This window comes from Poecilia latipinna, unplaced genomic scaffold, assembly GCF_001443285.1.
Source record: "Poecilia latipinna isolate Pla-1442-1.1 unplaced genomic scaffold, P_latipinna-1.0 Scaffold2069, whole genome shotgun sequence".
In the NCBI taxonomy this organism is placed as follows: domain Eukaryota; kingdom Metazoa; phylum Chordata; class Actinopteri; order Cyprinodontiformes; family Poeciliidae; genus Poecilia; species Poecilia latipinna.
Window position 1 is genome coordinate 89,312 of NW_015114685.1, and position 22,600 is coordinate 111,911.

The window sequence follows — 22,600 nt, forward strand, 5'->3', positions numbered from 1 at the left end:
ATTTTTTTACTTGATTTATTTTATTTCTAAACTAATACATTTTTAGATTTTTTTCCCCCATATTTAGCCAATAGGACTTATAAAGTAGCTTCATGTTCATTTCTGAACAAAATAATTTAAAAAAAAGATGTTCTACTTTTATTTTAGAGACTTTATTTTTTATAACTCTTTAGATTTTCTGTTCTCTTTTCTTTCCAACAAAGTTTTGGTAAAACTGCTTATTTTGTGTTCAGAAATCACCTTTCTGAACCTCTTACCTTATAAGAAAGCATTAAAGTCTCATTAATCTGATCTTTTCATGATATAAATCACTACTTGTTATTTTTACGTAAGTTTTAAACGTTTTGAGTGATGCTGTTTCCTCTGCTGCAGCCTCAGTGAAAACGTCTCGTCTTCATCGTTTTGTCTCCCACTGAGACAGAAAACGTGACGCATAAAGCTGAAGCAGACATTTTGAAAGCTAAACTAAACGACTTCAAAAGGCAGCGAATGTCGACGTTTTTCATCTTTTGGTTCAAAGTTTTTAAAGACTTGATGATCAACTTGCAGCAGTGATGACGAAGCAGATTGCTTTAGTCCGGGTTTTTTTAATTACCGGTAAACTATAATGCCGCCTTTCTTCAGAGAATTTATCTGCAGCCCCCTGTGATGCTTCCTCAGCTATTTGTCCTCAATTAAAGTTGTTTTTCTGCTCATTTGCTCAGATAATAATCAGCTTCGCTGATGTTTTCTGAGGCTAACCTTCGCCGCCGTCTGATTCTTATCCTGCTGACCGGAGCGTCGCTCACTTCCTGAAATGATCCCGTTTGTTTCGGTTAAAATCTGAAGCTCTGCGGTTTATTCATCAGATTTCTACATTATTTAAGCAATTTGTGTAATGCAGAAGCATTTGATGCAGAGTTTCTACTACTGGTGAAAGGATAACTTTTAATTTTTTTAACTGAAACAATTATTGAAATAGTCTTCAGCTAATTTAGTTATCGATTTGTCTGGAGTATACAGACACAAAAAGAGCCAATTGCCAAAAGAACAACACACCTAAAAATTACATATTTAGTTTGGCTGGGTTAAAATTGTGTAAAAAATCTCTTATTGAGCTTTTTTAACAAAACAAAACTCTGGCCATGTCAAAACCAGAGCTGCTTACATATATCGTTTAGAAAAGCCCATCTAAATTAGCCACAATTAGCCAACTACCTGGAAGTCCAGGAAAACAACCTGGAAGTTCTGGAAAACAACCTGGAAGTCCAGGAAAACAACCTGGAAGTTCTGGAAAACAACCTGGAAGTCCAGGAAAACAACCTGGAAGTCCAGGAAAACAACCTGGAAGTCCAAAACTAACCTGAAAGTTTTAGAAAGTGTCCATAAAGAGTTAAAAACTGTGTTATTTAAAACGTGCAGGCAGTTTGACGTCAACGCCTGTGCTGGAGTTTTGGCGCCACAGGAAATGTTTTGGCTCGGTTGGATTGTGAGGAGAGCAGACAGCAGGTCATGACCTCAGGCTCAGGATGTGATGTCTGTGACATCACATCCTCAAGCGTCTGCAGCCAGATTTATCCCTTGGATCTTCGATGACACGATTAATCTCAATCAAAGAGCAGCTCGGGAAAACGCTTAACCTCACTGAACAAAGTGGGTTTTATGAGAAAGACGGATTTGAAAATAAATGTTTATAAAAACTAATATCTTACAAATATGTTGCTTCAATAAAAATATATCAAAGTTCTCAGTCACATGAACCTGTAAATATTTCCAAAAATGTTTTTCTCATCTTCTGTCCAACTTTCTGAGCACCAAGCAAAACGAGCTGAGCAGCAATATTTGGTCGAGTAAAATTTCTGGATTATTGGCTGAGTTTTGAAGTAACTACTTACATTTACTTGTGTAACTTTTTTGTACTTTTAGGAGTATTTTTACTTTTACTCTTGATAATTGTATTATGAAGTATTTCTACTCTTACTTGAGTAAAATTTCTGGATTTTCTGCCCACTGAATGGAAAACAAACATGATTTAACCAAAAATTCACCACACAGACACACACCTGCAGTTTGTGTCAAACTTTCATCAGTTTTTTACTAAAAGAAACTGATGTGGAAACATTTTATCACGCCTGATTTTATGTCTTGTTACTTATATCAGTTATTGTCATTTTGATCCTTAATATTAAATGATTGATACTCAGTATTTTTTACCAAATACTTTTTAATTTTACTTGAGTAATTTCTTGGATGGCTACTTTTTACTTTTACTTTGGTAAAAATACGTTGAAGTATTTCCACTCTGACTTGAGGACAGCATCTGGTGACTCCACCCACTTCAGTAAATACATAAATATTCACATAACATGCTGCTGAATGTAACTCAGCGTTTCCAGACGATGATATTTGGTTCTGTGAAGTTTATGGACCAGCCCGTTTGTTCACACTCTGTCACCATAAACGCCTGATCCAGTTTTTGTTTTTATTCTGATGCTTATTGACTGTTGGCAGAGATCTCCCGTGGAATCAATCCCCACTCTGAGTGAACGGGCGGCTGCTCGTTCAGCGGCGCCGCTGAACGATGTCAGCCGGCGAAAATAAGACGAGGAGTCCGTCTGTGTCGCCACCGGAGACTAATCCGCTCCGCGTCTGGTTCTCCCCGCTCGTCTCTCATGTCGTTTTCCCGCCGTTTCGTGGTCCCTTTCTCCCCCTCCTCCTCCTGTTTCTGCGCGGCCTGTCTGTGGGAGTGAGTGATGAGGGACGGAGAGGGTCCATCCGTCAGCGCGGATGCTGCGCGTGTCGGTGTGTGAGTGTGTGTCATCTGGCACTGGGTGGCCTCCCACTGATGTACGGGGGATCTGTCATGTCTTTCTGTCACAACAGCAGACATGCATGAGCGGACGTACACACACACACACACACACACACACGAAAAAATCTGGCTGCTTAAACTGTCTCTCATTTTGCCCCCTAATTTAATTAACCAGTGTTTGATTAAACTATTATTTAACATTTTCCATTTACCTCAGTTCTCTTTCTCTCTGTCTGTGTTTTTGTATAATTAAAGCTGACATTCTTATGTAAAGCTAATTATTTAAATAAGGCAATCCTAAAGGATGTAATTTCAGTTGGAACAAAAACAAATATCAGTTTCTACAGCAGCTCTTAATATTTTTCTTCCTGTCGATGTATCTGTACAAAATCTTACCAAGTAATTTTGGTCAAATTTCCAGAGGAGATATTGCAGCTGGGATTTGTATTTAAAGCTAATTATTTGAAAAAGGCAACACAAAATGTAGTTTAGTTTAAACAAGAGCTCAAAGAAAGACAGACGATCATTTTGTATAGTTGCCCTTAATACTTTTCTGCCTGTCGATGTATCTATCTATCTCTGTCTAGCTAATAGACAGAGATAGATACATCGAGATACAGATAGATACTGATACAGAGATAGATTTAGGCTAGCTAATAGCTAGCCTAAATCAAGCTAACAGCCGTGTATCGTGCTAACATATATTGGATTTCATAGTAGGTATGTTACACACACAGAGTATTTAGGCACAATGAAGCATCTGGTGTTGATTTGTTGATGGAGGACACAAGTGAAAATCTGCTTTGGGCCCCCAAAAGGCTTGGGCCGGCCCTGGTCTGTGGCACTTCGTCAGATGAGACATTTTAACTTAAGTTTAACGAAACATTGAGTTTAAAATGTTTAAAAATGTTCAAATGGACTTTAAAAACAAATGTAGTTTAGATTATATCTTGAGTTGTTTTAGATACAGACACAGATCTTCAGAGGCAAAAAAATAGTTACTTCTTGTTTTGAGCGCCTCCTGCTGGCCACAGGAGGAACTGCACCATTGATAACGTCTGGGTTGTTTAGCAGGAGGAGAAAGGAGGACAGACAGAAGATGGAGGATCAAACTGGTTTGGAGTTCAGGATGTAAATGTGAGAGGACAGTGGACCGCCTGTCCTGGGAGACAAACAGGAAGTGACCTGTCAAAGCACTTCCTGTTGTCTTCCAGAGTCGCCTGTGCAGACAGATGTGCATCTGCCTCCTGTGAGCCTGCAGTGAGAGTAACGTGTGTAAACGACGAGGCCAAATCGTGTGTTATCCCATTAAGCTGCTCACTCCATGAGTCTGACTTTCAAAACTGCTGCAATGAAAGAAAATTTTCAAACTAGTTTTACACGATGAGGCAGGAAACTTTGATCGGTTCATATATAAAAACAATTATTTTAGTTTATTTCTGTGTTTGTCGCCGTTTGACTTATGCTGCTGATTTTTTATCAGGTTTAGATTATTATTATTTGAAAGAGCTTGTTCTTAATAATAATTTATAAATATGAATATTTATTTTAAGTAGGTCTGCTTTAAGAAGTACAGATTTTTAAAAATAAAATACAATTTTAAGGATCCATTTTTTAGGTCTGGCCAAGTTTTCTTTTTCTCCCGACTTTCAAGGGGATAGTAATAAAAATCTTTAAGATTAAAATATTTTAAAGGGTTTTTCCCTTGAGGAACATTTTGTTCCTGAATAAAAACAAATATTATCTACAAAATTTGACCCATGTGTTCTCCTATTAAATTTAAAATATATTTTTCTTTCAACCAACAGAGCTGAAAAGATTTTTTTTTATTTCAATTTCATCTATATAATTATTTTATTTGGCTTTTACCTCAAGGGCAAGTTAAAATTAATTATAAAGTATTTTTTTCTTCTCATCCAACACAGGAACATTTTTTTTTATTATTTGCTTAAGTAAAAGAAAATAGTATTTTTTTTTCTGATCTCCAAAAGTCAGATTATTGCAAGAAAAAAAGATCTGATATTTTTTGATTAATTTTAAAAATTTTGAAGAAAAAAGAAGAAAGTTTCTTAGCTTGAAATGTAAAAAAAATGCTATAAATAAAATCTTAAAATTTGAGATTAATGTGATAAAGATCTCAGAAATTTCTGCTTTAAATTTAAAAATTGTCAACTTTTGTAGCTAAGAATTTTTATTTTTGTTTTTTTTTTTATTCTCAGATTAACCTCAAAATTTCAGAGATTTTTGGCAGAAATTTGCTCCTTTTTTCTACCAACAACACGGCGATTTATCGAGTTCATAGATAAATTGTCCTTTAAACAGATGTTCCCACTTCTTTTCCTTCTTTCCTCTTCCGTTCATTCAACAACTTGAACTTTTTGAGTGCAGTTTGGTCAGGATCTGATGAATGCTCTGGTTTCCCACAGCGCAAACGCACCACAGATATTCAGTTTAATTAACCGGATTAATCACCTAATGATCCAGGTAGTGCTTCAGATCGTGTGGAAGATATGGATCAGGCATTGCGCTCTGCACCACACACAGTAATAGTAATCTGATTACACTTTCATTTGCTGTAATGGAGTTAAAGTAACGAGTGGCAGAGAAACTAATGGATGTGCAATTAAAGAGCGATGTAACTGTTTCTGTGCTGTAAGTGTTGAGGCCGGGCGGACGGACAGAGGGACGCAGAAAAGAGATAGAAATCAGAGCGAGGGAGGGAGAGAAAGAAAACTCCTTGTTCAGGCGTTTTTTCCGTCACATCAAGGCTCCAAATCAATCCTGCAAATTGGTTTGTTCCCCGACAAGGTTACCAAATGACGGGGAAACGGAGGGAACGCGCTGGAGGAGGGGGAGAGGCGGGATGAAAGATGGAATACGTAACGAGACGGGGAGAGAGAGAGAGAGAGAGAAAGAGAGAGAGAGAGAGAGAGAGCTCGTCTGAACTGCAGACGAGCTCTCTTTATGCCGGAACAAACATTAGAAAGGGTGGTAGCCCAGGGCCGCAATTTTTGGGGGTGGCCCAGACTTTATTATTATTTTTTTTTAATAAAAGTTGCTACTTTATATATCAGATGAATGGTAATACTATTTTGGGATGTTTATGTGTTTCTGTATTTAGTGCATCTTTGATGATATATGTTTGTTCTTCATTTAGTGAAGTTGGTAAAGTATCCAGAAACTTTACTCTAGTAAGAACAGTGATAGTTCATAGTAAAAATAAAAAGTATTACGCAGTAAAGCTACATTTTTCCAAAAGGTTACTCAGGTCAGTGTAACTAGTTGCTACTGACCTCTGCCTATGCGTTCTGGTTTGTGTGTCTTACAGGAACACTTCACGCCGGAGTGTAAGTTTAAGGAGTGCGTCTTCGAGAACTACTACGTCACGTACTCGTCCATCCTGTACCGGCAGACCCAGTCGGGGCGAGCCTGGTACATCGGCATCAACCGGGACGGCCAGGTCATGAAGGGAAACCGAGTCAAGAAGACCAAGGGTGCTGCTCATTTCCTGCCCAAACTCATCGAAGGTACAAAGGACAAACAGTTATTTAGGTTATTTGTTTGGGTTTTTTTTACATCTTTTTTATTTGTTTTTAGCTGCTTATGTCAGTTTTACATTATTTTAGCAATGAAAACGGATATTATTTCTAATGGCAAGGAATGAACATTTAGATCTCAATATTTATAAACATCTATGAAAAATCACAACTGTTAGTTATTAAAACAGAGTGAAAGAAGCCGGACGTTCTCTGCCAGCTAACATTCAGCCTGCTGTTATTATATCAGCGTATCCAAAGTGTAGCTAACCCCAAAGGGTTACAGCAGCAAAGTCCTGAAGCTAAAGTAATTCATGCAGAAAAGTAAGCTACTGATAATTACAATGAGAAAAAAGTCAAATAACAGACTTTAATTTCGTCCAATCAGGTGTGAGAACTTGAGGAGCGCCTTGAGTTTTGGTTGTCCAATCAGGTGTACCTGTTGAGAAACACCTCGCTTTGGAAACGCCTACCTGAAAATGTTCACCAAAGTGGGCGGGGCCAAGAGAAGCGGAGGGGCGTGGCCAAATGTGGTGATGAGAGGAGCTGCAGTCGGGATGAGGGACTATACGTTCGCTAACTTATTAACTTTGTCGCTGTGTTTAGCAACTTTTCAGGCCCCTCTAGCAACTTTTTTATTTTAAAAAATCAACTGGTGACATAAAGATTTTAAACAAACGGGAGAATTCAACTGCTTAGGCACCGTTTGACCCAAATGGAACCAAACTGTCCAGTTTAACCAACGAATAAAGAGGTCTGACAAGGTTTTGTTTCCAGTTTTTATGAACTTATGGTCTTTATGTCTTCCCTTCTCAGTGGCGATGTACAGGGAGCCCTCCTTACACGACGTCGCCGAACAGAGTCCGCCCAGAAAAACGCCGAAGACCTCCAGTGACTCGCCCGTGCTTAACAACGGCAAGAAAGAAGCTCAGTCCAAAACCAAAACCTCCTCCTAGCACTGAGAGACGAAGGACAGGGTGGACGACGCGGGGCGGCGCTCACCAGCGGACAGCAAACCTGAACTCGGGATGTGGACCTGAAACGTCCGGGTGTCCAAAGGTCCATGCAGGGGGATGCTGGGAAAGGGGAAGTCCCCTTTTGTCTTCCACCACACCAGCCCTCCACCTTCTTGCCCTCTATGGTCAGCTGAACCTGGGGTGTATAAGCAATAACTCAGTGTAGAGCTGAACAGTGGCCTAGTGTTTTAAAGCATGTCACCACAGCCTGTCTCACCAGCTGGAAGGACGCCCTCCAGCCGTCACGCCAGCGAGCAACCCTCCGGTCAACCAAATATCCCAGCAAGGTCTTCCTGGTTCCACCGCCACGGGTGCAACGAGAAAATATGTCCCCCTGCAGCACATTCTTCACAAATGGGTTTTTATCTCCCTGCAGGGTTTTCTGCTAATGTTAGCTTGACACAAAGCCATGTTAATGTGAGGCTGTCACACTGTTTCAGTTCCTCGGCCATCTGCTGCGTCCACATCTTCTGTTTGCGTCAGCAACTTTCAAAGATGGCCTGAATTCTCGTCAGGCGTGTGGTGTGTGAATGTGTGTGTGTGTCTGTGTGTACATATCACAGTGTTTTCCGTTCTTTTTCACTCACCTTTGGCACAATTTGATTAGTTTGTGACATGGACTCAATTTTCCACTCTGCGGCACAATAAAACTCCCTCCCGTCCCTCTGGCTCTGCTAATGGAGTCAGAGGCTGATCAGAATCTTTCGACCCTTAAACAAGCAGCCAATCACTCCCTCGACACACTCCGCAACCACACACACACACACACTCATATGTATTCTGTTGTACTTACATATGAAAATGATCTCATGACCATTACGATGACATGCATTCGCTCAGTGGCAGCAGGTGTGATGGAAGACATAATGAGTCGTAATGGAGCTGTTGTGATTGCATTGCAATGGGTTTTCTTTTGCACAAACCCTCCAGGGCAACATAGCATCTGCATGTCATTGCTGCCAAACTAAATATACAGATTTTTTATTTTTTTTTCTACCAGTCTGAACTGTGCTACAAACGCGTGTTGAGCTGCACAGGCAGATTATCGACCACACTGTCAAAAGGTCAGGCATTTTGTTGACCATGCGCTCGTCACTGAGCATGTTAGAGTCGGTTCAACTTGTCCACATTAGTTTTATGGATATTTAAGCCCCACATCGATTGGTTAGCGTCCATGACAACGGGATGCTGATGTTTGATTATGTTGGTGAACAGAAAAATGGCAATTCATGCAGCTATGCAGTAGACAACAGACAAAAATCAAGAGGAAAATTATCAATGGGGAATCAAAGAAACTCAATTAAGCTGACAGATCCCAAAACTCAAGCTAATAATTATTTAAATATAAGCTAATGGCCACCCTAAGTCAAGCTAATAGCCAGGCAGTTGAGCTAGCAACTGTTCAGTTCAGCTAACCACTGTTTGGAGTTAGCCCAGCTGCAAAGAGAAGAAAGCTAATGGCTACTCAAAGCTGAGGTAACAGCTCAGTGAATTAATAGCTATTCAGAGTCAAGCTAATAGGTCAGAGTGGAGCTAACAGCTATCCAGAACCAAATTTCTCAGATCCAAGCTAACGATTTTTCAGAGTTGAGCTAGCAATCACTCAGAGTAAAGCTAATAGCTCATCGTCAAGATCACAGCTATTCAGAGTCAAACCAACAATTTTCCAGGGCCAAGTTAATAGCTATTCGGAGTTAGCAGTCACTCCAAGTTTAGCAACAATTTATTCAGGGTCAAGCTAACAGCTCCTAGTCAAGTGAACAGCTACCCATAGCCAAACCGACTATTTTCTAAAGCTGAGCTAACAGCTGCTCATAGTTGAGTCAATAGCTACTCAGAGTCAAGATAACGGCTGAGAGTCAAACTAAGAGCTACTCATAGTCGAGCAAACAGCTATCTAAAGTCAAATTAGCATTTACTCAAAGTTAATGCTACATTTACGTCACGGGACGGTGCAGTTCGGTTTGTAAACAACCTCCAGGGGAAACAAGGCATTAGATTCAAGCTAACATTTACTCTCAGACTCAAACTAGCAGCTGAAAGTCAAGGTAACAGCTACACAATTGAGCTAACAGCTAACATCTATGTAGAGTGAAGCTAACAGCTGCTCCAAGTCTAGAAATTGTCTAGTAGCCACTTAAAGTGGCGCCAGCGACTAATTACAATCATTCTAATAATTGTCCAGAGCAGAACCTGTTGGAAGAAATATTTCCCAACTCTGAAACCCATTGTCTCTCTAATTGAGCAAGTTCTCTCTAATATTTTATTATTTATCCAAAGTTAAGAACCAAAGTTCCTTTCTGCCTCCACATTCAAGGTAACTCAATTATTTTCATAACTGGGGTTCATGTAGATAAATTTAAGGGCTGGATCATGTGCGTGAGCCGCAGGGGACGGCAGTGACTTTATGGTCTTATTATGTTTTTATTGTCATCAACATTGATAAAGAAGTAATTTTTTTAGCCGTCTAGTTTTACAGTGTGGTAATAATGTTCAAGGTGATATTTCACCAATGCGGACTTCCATATGTGTCGAAACTTTCCCACCAACTTTTACTCTGCATGACCTCCAGGTTTACCGACATTTAAACATTATTAACAGAGTTTAAAACTTAAATCTATACTGTTTGTCTAGGATTTTACAACAAAATAGATAAATATCATCAAATGGGACGATGTGAACTGGAGACATTAATTAAATCATTTTTTCCACATTAAACTTTCTTGGTACAATTTGATCAAAAGAGTAATTGTTTATAGCATAACAGTAATGTATCATAGGAAATGAGTGGAAGTGAAGCAACGTAGAAGATCTGGGAGAAGAAAAATGGATCGGATGAAGGAGGCAAAAGGACATTTTAGAGAGGGTAATTAGTGATGATAAGCAGAACAAAAAGAGATTGAAGAGGGAATTACTGCACTGGACGTTCGCTCCTTTTTGCACGTTTCTCCTTCCATGCATAATCTTTTGCTCCCTTGAACCTGTAGTTGTAAATAATAATAAGTGATAACCAAATCTGGCGAAGCGCTGAGCAAAGTAATCTGCTACCTGGGAGATAAAGCTTTCCAGAGGAAATCGAAAGCATTTAGGTGATGAAAAAAAATAAAACACTGAAATATACAATGAGACAAAATGAGGAAGCAAAGAAGAGAGAAAAGAGTTTCATAATTCAGCATCTGTTGATCTTTTTTTTCACTCCGGCTACATTTAAAACCTCTTTTAATTAACCACCAGCTTTGGTTGGGTTGTGTTTAACACACGGCCTCTATGGCTCTCTATGTTCAATGTTTTGCTAAGTAATTACTTAAACGTTTAATTAACTGGGGCTCCCAAGGTTAGTCTAAACTGGGACTGGATAATGTTAGGTAGATGTTTGGAAAGAGTTTAGTAAAAATGACCGTAACTTCATTGGGAAGTTTGGAAATCAAAGTTTGATTCAAGTTTGAGAAAAACTGCTGAAGGCTAAAACTTTTGTTTAAGAGATTTATTTTCTTTTAAACAAAAGTCGCATATAAAATTAAATTTACAGGATTTATCAGAGATATTTTATTGTATCGACAGATTTCAGGTAAGCATATATTTTTATCTGTAAAGACATTAATAAAACCCATGTGACATGTTAGCACAGCAAAGATTGATTTATATTACTAATAGAAATTAAAAACAGATGTTTTTTGTTCCCTGAACTTCCAGATTAGTTTTAAGAATGATTCACCTTTAGCTTACCTCATAGCTGTTAGCATGATTCTGATCACTTCGTTCAGCTCGACTCTTATTAAGTTTAGCTGTTAGCTCCAGTAACAGCTTGACTCTTACAGTTAAAGCTTAACTTTACAAACAGTTTCACATTGAATCACTGTTTACTCTGAGTAGCTGTGAGCTTGATGTTAGTTTAAGTAGCCATTAGCTTGATTCTGGTTAGCCGTTAGCCTCATTCTGCGTAGCCATTCGCCTCGCTCTGTTAGCTTTGAGCTGGACTTTATTACCTGTTAGCTGTTATATTTTGAGTCTAATCTTAACTCTCAGCTGTTAACAACAACAACTAAGAATCATGTTAAAAGGCCAGATAATCACTGACCTCTCCATGTTAACTCTGCACTGTTCTGATTTATATACAGAAAAATATAACAACATTCAGCGTATTTTATTTTAAGACAAAGTGATTGTAGAGTTGACATTTTAAACTGCTGTTAGCATCGTATGTTAGCATTTAGCATAAAGTAGATTCTTACCGTGACTCTAAAATCTCCAAAGGCTACCAACATTTCCAAATCTGGCACAAGTAACTTTTCATTAAACTTTTAAAATTATGCAAACAAAGAAGAAAATGTGAATTAGCTGTGTTCCCATGTTCTGGTTTGAAGCAGATCAGCTGGGCTACAGAAAGCGTGACGCTACGCATGGCTGTAGCAGACAGCAAGTAGAGGATAAAAACTAGCATGGACCTCAGAAGGACGTAGAGTCCTTCTCCCTGAGCCGGAGGTTTGGACATTTTTCTGAGTTTTGTTCCTCGGTAAGGCAGAGAGGCCCACCAGTGGGTGGGAAGGTTCGCTACATCAGAAATTATTCTGCAGTTATGTTTCCATCTTTTAGGAAAAGCCAAAAACCATCTGAAGTGAAAGTAAAAACCTCTGCGAAATTACAGAAGACTTTTTGTTTTTCAGATTTTATTGTTTCCATCAACTGACTCTTCAAAAGTATAGATGAAACGGCGCCCCCTAGCTGTAATGCCTTTGGCCTTCCTGTTATCTGCTGGTCGTTTGAATGAATTTGATGCGAGTCAGCAGTAAATACAGATTTTTAAGTATGTGACTCCCTGATTGGAGGGTTATTGATTCATTTTGATTATCACATCATGACACATTACTGGATCATTGTTTGCGAGTGGAGTGCATGATTGCATGAGCGTGGGATCTGCCTCCCCAAACCTTCAATCGAGTCTCACCGTGTAAAGTTTCCCATCTATCAGAGGTTTGATTGGTGAACCGAATTCTCCGCCTTTAGCGTCTCCGGGTTCCAGAACCCGAAACGTTAAACGTCTTCCCCTCGTAAGAGTTTGGCGTTACCGTTTATCCGGATGAAAGGAGTCGGTGTGAGCGGCTACTGAAAGCGAGTTAAATGATGTATATCTGATTCAGCCGCTCTCTTCACACACACCTCTCTCCCCGGGGACTCCCTTCACTCCCGTTTCTCTCGAGTCAGGGCCTCCCTCTGCTTACGGGGCGAATTACAGCTGCAGAGAGGGAGGGTCACGCACGGCTTCTCTTTTTTCGAAGGACTCGGAGAAGCGCTAGCTTCCAATAAAGCCCACCTTCCCTTTAACCTGGAGGCAGAGCGAATGTGCGAGACGCCTGGTGTGAAATTTTTTGTATACATGTGAGAAATTGAAATCGATACGCGCGGGTCCTTGGGCGGAAAGCAATAAAGTTCATTAACAAGGTGCAGCCACATCATCTGGAGGAAAAAAGTGTGTGTATTTATTGCAGCTTTTATTTTTCCCCGACGCTTTGTCCCTTTCGGTGTGGCAGCTGTTTAAGTGTGCGTGCATTAGTTTGAGGTGGAGTCCCTCCGCCACATCTGCAATGCAGCAGAAAACACAAAAAAAAGAAAAGGAGAGAGGGAGGAAGAGAGAGGCTCTGACTCAGACAGACTTTTGGTTTAGCTGCTTCATTAAAGTGCTTTTATACTGGAATCCAGAGTGCCTACTGTCACATCCTGTGTAGCAACAGATTAACTTCACGTGAATACGTTTTTAAGGCACATCTGCATCGCTCTCATCCACCAGGACGACGGCCGGGGAGGGACTCCACCTCTTAGCAGCTAACGCACTTTTATTTGAAACTTTGAGCTCCCTCCTGACCTGTCCCTGGCTGTTTTGACTGTATTTTAAGGCAATATGGATTGTGATGTTGGTATTTATTGGTGGAATTACTGTGAATTGTGTCGACATTGTAATTCCATGTTTGGTCTATATGTGTGTGATTTTTGTTTTTTGGTTCATTTGATGTCTGAAGTCAAGCTGATCTGGTTTTACTGACGTTTAAAATTGTGAATTTAACCTCAAGTGCACAAGACGAAACAACAGGATCCTGTCTGACTGTATTTATCGAACCAGAACCCAGCAGAAATGGACTAAAGAACCGTTAGAAGGCGTTTTCTGTGTCTTGGCCCACTGCTTCAGTGTATTGAAGGTCCCATTACAATATCTTAAGGTCTGGAGTTTGACTGGACCATTGAGGCACCTTGATTATTTTCTTTTTCGGTCATCATGTTGCAAGTTTCTTGATTCTGGGAAAATAGTCCTGTTTCCTGTTTATGACCAACTTTGGGCCAAATTGTAACTTTAAAACAGGAAATCTCTCAAGCTGCGTTTCCATTACAAATATCAATATTCCACTAACGACGAAAAACACAATTTTGGTGTTTCCATTAAATAAACGCAAATAAAATCACGTTTGTTCACGCCACCCGTCATTAAAAATACATGCAGCTCTATTATCCTTTAACTACTTCCCGTCATGATTGTTTTCGCCAGTAGAAGCATCCGGTTATTGAACACACGACTCGCGCGACATGGTCAGGATCTGACCCATATTGGTTGGAAACCAGTATGATTTCAAAGGGTTGGTCCCTTTAAAACCAAATCAAACCAACTAATGTGGTTTGAAAGGGTTGGTCTGCCTGGAACCAACCCAACCCATGTCAAGGGTTTGGAACCAAAGTGGGTCGCATTGGGTTGGTTCGAACCCAAACCAAACCATAACCAAACCTAATATAATATGGTTTGGGTTGGATCTAAAGGATTTGGAACCAATATGGACACCCTTGTTGGTTCCAAAGTGTTTGGTTTGGTACCACATTGCCGATATGGACATTCAAAGTTCCCTGTGGACTTCTTCTTTGTTTATTAAATATAGCCAGTGTGGATCCTGTTTTAATGTAGCCTTGAAGTTAAGATTGCATTAATTTTTAAAACCAGGTAAAGATCAAATAGTTTTCCTGATTCTCTCACATTAAAAGAGGGTGTACTTTCTTTTCACCATGTGTTTTGCCTCCACATTGAGGCACATGCGAGTACGAAACCTTGACTTGTAGAGGAAACGTTTCATACTGACCAACCGTCATCTATCCACAAACACCTTCTTCATGTTATTATTATCTTTTAACTGTTGTGTGAGTCTTCCAGAGAAACAGTAAAGAAATCATCGCAAACGTTTTGTTTCAATTCCCGTCTTCCAAATGCAAAAAGAGTGCTTCCAGTTATCAAAGCCACAATGAGACTATTTTTATATTCTACTGGGGCAAAAAAGTACATATATCTAAATATATTCCTTCTATATATGTGTATCCATGCAAGCGTGCCGGGGGAAACGGGGCGACTCTTCCTGTTTCCAGTCAGGTGGAAAAACGGCGCTACTCTCTGCCATCCAGACCTACGGATCACTGGGGACAAAGGAGCTAAAAGGGGATCATAGAGAGAGCCCTGGAGCTCAGACTGCATCCAAGTGGAGGGACTGTGAGCATGCATGCGCTGATCATTTACTGGACAGGAGTTACCCAGTATTTACTCTTTGACCCCCTTTAACCACCTAATCTTCTTCTCACTATCCCAAACTCTCTGCATTTGCAATATGATCTGTATTTATTTCTATAATAACTTACACAAAGTCAACGGAGATGTATTATTGGATATAATTGAATAAAACAAACTAATATATTTGTATGATTGTAACACTTGTCTCTGAAGAGTTTTTTAATGGGGAGGTTAATGGGATTATCATTCTGCAATAAAACCCGCTGGTGATGTACTTCCACTGTTTATTGTAGTACTATGCCGTAAGTAGTACTTTCACCCGCCAGTTTTTTGTGATTCCACGATGGCGGAAATTTAAATGATATCAACAAATTCCTGAATTTTTAAGAACGACTGCATTTTAGGGACATTGTAGATGGGAAAATAAAAAAGGAAATGTACATTTTTGTCAAAAAAAACTAAAATTTTGATATTAACCTGAGATTTTCCTAAACAAAAAATCTGAAAATTTAAGAGTTTGAAAAGTTTGAAAATTTTGCTCTTTGGACATTTTTGAAGAAAAAAATGTTTACTATTCAAACTAAAAATTGAAATTAAACTCAAAATATGTGAAGTGTTTCCTATCAAAATTTGACTTCTGGAGCTCAGAAATGTCCTTGTTTTTCATAGAAAATTTTGACTTTTCAAACAGAAATTTCCATATTTCTTGGTGGAAACTTATTACTCCTTTTTTGTTTGTTTTATATCTACAATGGCCGTTGTATTTATGTGCTAATCCATCTTGAGTTTACGGCAAATTTTCTTAAAAAAATAATAAAAAGTAATATTAAAACATCGGGTTTCAGTGATGCTAACTCCCACCTGCAGGTGGCAGTGTTTCTTCTACTACCCAGTCCTTGATTCGTCACACAGCGTGACCTTCTTCATGAAATATAAACAGAAATGGAGTGGTGTCACATTTTAATTGTTTTAGGATTTATCCTTTTTTATTAATAAAAGACTACGAGCCATTTCTCCCACTAGTGTTAGACTCGAACGTTTGTTTTGGTTGCATTTACCCAGAATGCCCTGCGCTGTAGGCCACTTTCTGCTTTTGGAGCATTCTCCGGTCCGCTTGTTATCCACATTCAAACCGCAGCAAAGTTCACTTCAACCGAGCAGAGATCGATAATGGAAGGGTTGTTTTGGTTCTTTACAATTTATTGCTTTATTTTAGGATTTAATGAACATTTTTACTTAAATAAGAAAGGTCTACTGTTGTGTTTTAGGGTCATGGGTAGCTAATTATTAGTTCTAAGTAACTACAAACTCTGGTTACTTTAACACAATTTTTGAACAGTTATCCTAACCCAGTGTGTGGTTACATTATTTAGAAGAAACTGTTTATTTTTTGAGCTATCTTGTTTTATTTTGTCGTCCACCAGACACTCAGGTCGGGTGCCGCATTAGCTGACTGTGAAGATCTTGATTAGCAGCACATCCGGGTCTCAAAGTGCCCTCGATATCTGTGTGTGTATGAAGCCACGGCAACACAAAAAGCAATGCAAATATGCGATAAGGAGCCCCGTTTGGGTGGATGAGAAACACATTAGGAGGCAAGATAAGTCCTGAAAGCCGCTTTGTCAGTAAAGACCATTTACTTTCCTCCAGGACGGAAAGTGCAGCTTGCCACGTTTACCTGGATCCGATCCAAACAGGTGAGTGCTTACATTCACAACACTCTTTAAAGCTGAAGGATGTTACTTTACAAGAATATGTATTTTTACATAATTGTTGTAACTGTCCTTGTGTTGTGACAGTCTGGTATAAACAGAGTTTCCAAAAATTTTACTCAAGTAAGAGTAAAAATACTTCAACATATTTTTACTCAAGTAAAAGTAAAAAGTAGCTGTCCAATAAATTAATCAAGTAAGACTGAAAAGGATTTGATTAAAAGTTTACTCAAGCGCAGAGTAACTGATCAAATTATAAATCATTTAATAAATATATCATCAGATGGACCAAAATACAAAGTTAAGTGGTAATTTTGGTATTTTAAGGATGAAAATGACAAGTATTCATGTAAGTAACAAAATCAAGCAAAGTAAAGTTTTTCAAATTATTTTCTTTGAATAAAAAACTTAAGAAACTTTTACAAAAACTGCAGGTCTGTGGTGAATATTTGGTTAAAACATGTTTGTTTTTCATTCAGTGGGAAGAAAATCCAGAAATTTTACTCAAGTAAGAGTAGAAATACTTCCTAATAAAGTTACTCAAGTAAAAGTAGAAAGTACAGCATAATAGTAAAAAAAATCGAGCTCTCTGCCTTCTCCCAGTGCTAACTAGAAACAACCAATCAGAGCCAGGAGGTGGATCTTAGCGCTGTCAATCAATCTCCCATTGTCATAAATACAAATGCCAATTAGCATGACCACTGTCCGATAAACAGTTTTTCTGTAATGGTAAGCCGTTTCTCCTCCTTTAGCACATTTGTAAGGGCATGCACAAGATTGATTGACAGCGCTAAGCCCCTCCTCCTGGCTCTGATTGGTTGTTTTTGGTTTGGAACTGTTCATGTCTTCAGATGACAATAGCAGCTCAGGAACTAAGTGGAGAAAATTTAGCCAAATGCATATCTGCAAACTAAAACTTGTAATTTTGTTAATTAAGCTGAAATGATCATTTGTTGCAGATAAAAAGTGTAATTTGAAGTGTTTTAAGTGAACCATTTGTGATTCTGAGTCGTCTTCTCCCTCCTGACCACAGATGTGCTGAGTGACTCTGGCTGCTAGCTGTTAATAGTTACCTTCTTTCATAATTAAATTGGCCGCAGGCCAAATGGCACAGACAGCAGATCGTAAATTAAGGCTGAGTGGATCAGTGAAAGATGAGTGTTGGAGCAGAGTGGCGTGAAAAGATGAGAGTAGGAATGTGTTAAAAGAAGAGAGAGATGTTTCACTTCACGAGCCATCGAAGAATAAAACCGCATCTGGCAGGTAAATCTGATCAACTCTGTTAGGGAAAAAGACAGGTTGCTTCTGTGTTCCTGTAGCTAACATTCAGATTTTTATTATTCAAATAATTTTTTTCTGGCATTTAGCTGAAATACAAATATTCTATTAGATATAATTCAGTCAAATGCAACTGAACACAGCATTAGGGAGCGAATGGGTGAATGAAGTTGCCGTTTTTGGTGATTTCAGTTCTGCAACAAGTTGCTGAAGACGTTTAAATAAGGATTTAGAAACCATTAAATGATGAAGTAATGGGAAGGAAGAAAGTTAACGGGTAGAAAAAGGAGAAATAATTATTTTGGGTTCAATTGAACTCATTTTATTAGGACAGGATTTTGTGACTTTCTTTCAAAAATGCTTCCTGACTTTAATAAATTGATCAACCTGGATCTGCTTATTATAAAAACAACATTATAAAAAGTCAAATACATAATAAATGACATAATTCTACCCTGATTACAAATAAAAACATCTTCCTATGCATCCACCAGGGCCAGAGAAAAATCATCCAAGGAGCCACAAATGGCCCCGGCGCCACACTTTGGACACCCCTCAGTCAGACCAAAGGCAGAAATGTCCCTCAGGTTGGTGAAGGTTGCTGGATTCACTAATTTCCCAGTAGAAATCAGAGGATGGTCCCTGGTTTGATCATCGTACAGTTACGTCTTTGCATTTTCAGGCGGTTTTGGTCCGACATGCCTGACCCACATAGGCTGGGAGCCCCTCCCTCCTCTGGGTAATCGGACACGACCAGTTGTCCAGACGGGCCTGACTGACAGACAACAACAGCTCAAACCAGCCAAACCAAACTCGGCGTCAAAACGCTCCCCTCTGCCGGATCAGAAGAGAGAAAATCTAAATCTGAGGAGTTGGATTAACCGGTTTGAAGGTCCAAAGGTCCGGCATGGAAAACCTGCTGAGCAAGTGGCTGCTAGCATGTTGCTTATTCAGCCTGAGCGCGTTAGGAGGTAAGACACATCACAGAACGAACTCAAACCGGAGCTGCGATCAAGATGTAATTCATATAGAGATCAAAACAAAAAGTATGAAGTAATATTGTTGCGCTACTGTAGTTGATTTTACAGAAAAACTAAAATACCCAACTTATTTTGATTTAAAAACATCCAAAAGATTTATTTGATCTTCGTTCACAAACTTCTTCTCACCTTCAAAATAAAAGCAGCATCAACTTCTGACAACCAACAGCAGAAGAATATAAACAATGATAATAAACCTCAACTTTGCCTGAAACTCTACTAAAAATGTTAAATGGTAACATTGTTTTAACTTTAGGGCAAATACTGTCTAAATATCTTTCAGTCTTACTAAACATTTTAGTTTACAAGGCTGTAATGGAGGTGGACTTGCTGCTAACCATATGGGTGTCACCATACCTAGGGTCGCCATCTTTCAGAAATCAAAATCAGGGACGCCCACCACAGCGCGTCATCCTACTCTCACTTGGTGGGACGTCCGCTGCAGTGATAGACATCGTTTTATGGCAGTGTTTTTTGTCTTTAAAAAGTGATCCATAGAGCAACCGTTCATGCACATAGATCGGTTAGAGAACCCCAAAACTGTACTCCAGTCAGAGTAGTAGACTTTAAATATGTTTAATTAAGCAAGTGTAAAAGGTATTTGGTAAACCTCTGAGTAACAGATCATAACACCTGATTTAATATTCAAAATGTGTCCTCAGACACCTAAAAGTATAAAAGTTATGTGAACATGCTGATATTTTACAGAGTGTTACCAAAATATTTATATAAATGAGTTAGGTTTGGAGGCTGGTTCTAGACCAGATTTACCACAGGGGCCAGGATAGTTGGTGTTTTTCAATGGCAACACTTGAAAAAGAACGAAACAAATAAACAAACAAAAAACCAGAGCAATATTTTATCATTTGATATAATAAGTGAGCCAAAGAGCCACTTGCGTCTCCAGAGATCCAGGTTGCAGATCCCTGGCAGATGGAAAGTATGATCCTAAACAGCAGCTAAAAGTGCAGCACTATAATTTTTAATTAATTATTAAAGTTAAATTGTGAAGGTTAAAAAAAATCCACCACTAAGTATCAACATAAGACATTTATTTAGTATAACTTCTTTGGTACCCCGTTGGCCCCCATCTAGAACCGCTGCAGGTCTGTGTCTATGACCGCTGAACAATGAATTCATAAAATATATCAACATTTCAAAATAAAACATACAGCAAGATTGGGGGTTCCTGCTCCCCCGCCCCCCACACCATCCTCCTGGGATTTACGCCTATTGATGGATGGTGGATTCATAAGGGAAACTGTTTTTACAACACTTTCCCACCCTGCTCCTGTTGTGTTTTTCCTTAAATACCCCCTCCTCCCCCCCACGGCTCTTACGTTAGTTTTACTGCCTCCCCTCCTCTGACAGTAGCACCAGACAGAGACATTTCCCATATTCTTCTCAAATCCAAAATTTGACAGGTATGGGTGTATTTGAAGATATCTATGTTTGGAAATAATATTGACAATAAATAATTGTTTACTGCAGTCAGTGCATTAAGTCTACTGATTTTTCAGTTATAACTCTTCAAATGGCGGTGTGATGGTCGTTGAAATACCAGGTGGTATAATTTCCATGTGGTATAATTTTGCTAGAAAAACAAATCAAAATCCAGTAATTTTCTGTAAAATTGCTGTAAAAGTAAAAAAAAATGTACAGTTGTCAGGATCCTGAAGGTAACACTGTGGGGTAGTTCTGAGTGTTTCCGGATGGTAATGCGCCACATTATTTTGTGTCTTAGTTAGTGATTCTGGCTAATTTGATTCACGCAACATGTTTTTACCAATACTGAGATGTGAAATTAGCTGTAAATTTAACCACACTTGGACTGACAGATAAATGCACATCCAAATTTAGCACATCCAAATTCAAAACTACTGGGCTTTATTTGCAACGAGTGCATCAGTGTCTTTGATTTTAAGAACACATGGTCTATTATTTACGTTAGCATAATTGGGACATTGTTAAAAAGAAAATTAAAAAAATAAAACCGACTCGAAATGACTGTGGGACTGTGGGACTCGCTTCATAGCGAGTCCCACAGGACTCGCTATGAAGCCCTAGAGGTCAGCCCGCAGACCAATAGGACTCGCTATGAGCCCTAGAGGTCAGCCCGCAGACCAATAGGACTCGCTATAAACCCTACAGGTCAGCCTGGAGACCAACAGGACTCGCTATGAGCCCTAGAGGTCAGCCCGTAGACCAACAGGACTCGCTATGAAGCCCTAGAGGTCAGCCCGCAGACCAATAGGACTCGCTATAAACCCTACAGGTCAGCCTGGAGACCAACAGGACTCGCTATGAGCCCTAGAGGTCAGCCCGTAGACCAACAGGACTCGCTATGAAGCCCTAGAGGTCAGCCCGTAGACCAACAGGACTCGCTATGAAGCCCTAGAGGTCAGCCCGTAGACCAATTGGACTCGCTATGAGCCCTAGAGGTCAGCCCGTAGACAAACTGGACTCGCTATCAACCCTTGAGGTCAGCCCGTAGACCAACAGGACTCGCTATGAGCCCTAGAGGTCAGCCCGTAGACCAACAGGACTCGCTAAGAAGACTAGAGGTCAGCCCGTAGACCAACAGGACTCGCTATGAAGCCCTAGAGGTCAGACCGTAGACCAACAGGACTCGCTATGAAGCCCTACAGGTTCACTTTATTTAGAAGTACCATCTTTCAACCCAATACCTTAGAGTTCCTGTTTGGTACATTTTCAGAAGTGTGTTGCAGACGCCTCCTATCACACGTCTGAATGGATGTGGCTTCTTTTGTGGGTGGTCTGAAACCCACTGGCTGTCGTTGTGGGTTTCCTCTTCAGATGGCTGCTGATTTTGTTGCTCCACTATGTCCTTCAGCCTTCTGTTCAGCTCTTCCTTGTCAAGCTCCATGTTTGCGTTTTCCTTCTCTAAGAAGGAGTTTAACTGCTCATAGACAGAGTTTTTCTGCTGCAGGACGCTGTATTTCTCCTCCAAGGTGGTGTTTTTCTCCTCCAAGTTGGTGTTTTTCTCCTCCAGGGCGGCGTTTTCCTCCTTCAGGGCGGTGTTTGTCTCTTCCAGATTGTTGATTTTCAGCTTCAGGTTGATGTTCTCTTCCTCCAGAACCCTGAATTTCTGCTTCAGTGTGGTAATTTCTTTGTCAAAGTCAGTGTTTTTTTTGTCCATGGATGTGTTTATCTGCTGCAGTGTGGCGTTATTTTCTTCTAAAGTTCTGTTTCTGTCAATCATTTTTTTTAATTCTTGGTCTTTATCCCGAACAAGCTTTTCTTTTTGAAGTGCTGCTTGTTGTAAATGCATGACTTCAAATTTTAACTCCTCATTTACTTTAGTTAGTGACTGTGTCTCAGTGGCCATCCTGCCGACATCTTCTAAGATGTTACGGAGTTTCTGTGTCTCTCTCGCTAACATCTGTTGTGTTTCATCTTCCTTGGAATCAAAAGACGACATCTTACTGCTCTGACTCATGGTTAATGCTCTGTCTGGACAAATCGTTTTCAATCTGTAGTTGGGATGTATCCTTCTTCTTCCTCTCAAGGTTCTGCAATGGTTATGACAGTAGAATTCAAGAGTGCAGCTTTTTGTCACTCTTTGTGACATCATATTGCGTGATGTCACAAATTGATGTCACTACCTCAGCAGAACAACTAGAAAACTGCTTAAGTTTGAATAAAAACAAACTTTACGGCTGAATGCAGCTC

General features: G+C 39.6%; 1 protein-coding gene across 1 annotated transcript in view; it reads left to right on the forward strand.

The window, feature by feature from the left end:
* The window catches only part of LOC106936055 (fibroblast growth factor 11-like), a 73,106-nt gene extending 60,157 nt beyond the window's left edge, over window positions 1-12,949 (forward strand). Inside the window, exons 5-6 of the mRNA XM_015016835.1 lie at window positions 6,120-6,318; window positions 7,144-12,949. Of these exons, the coding sequence (XP_014872321.1) occupies window positions 6,120-6,318; window positions 7,144-7,283 (339 nt within the window). The 3' untranslated portion in view covers window positions 7,284-12,949. The remainder of the gene's footprint in view (window positions 1-6,119; window positions 6,319-7,143) is intronic.
* Window positions 12,950-22,600: the final 9,651 nt, after the last annotated feature.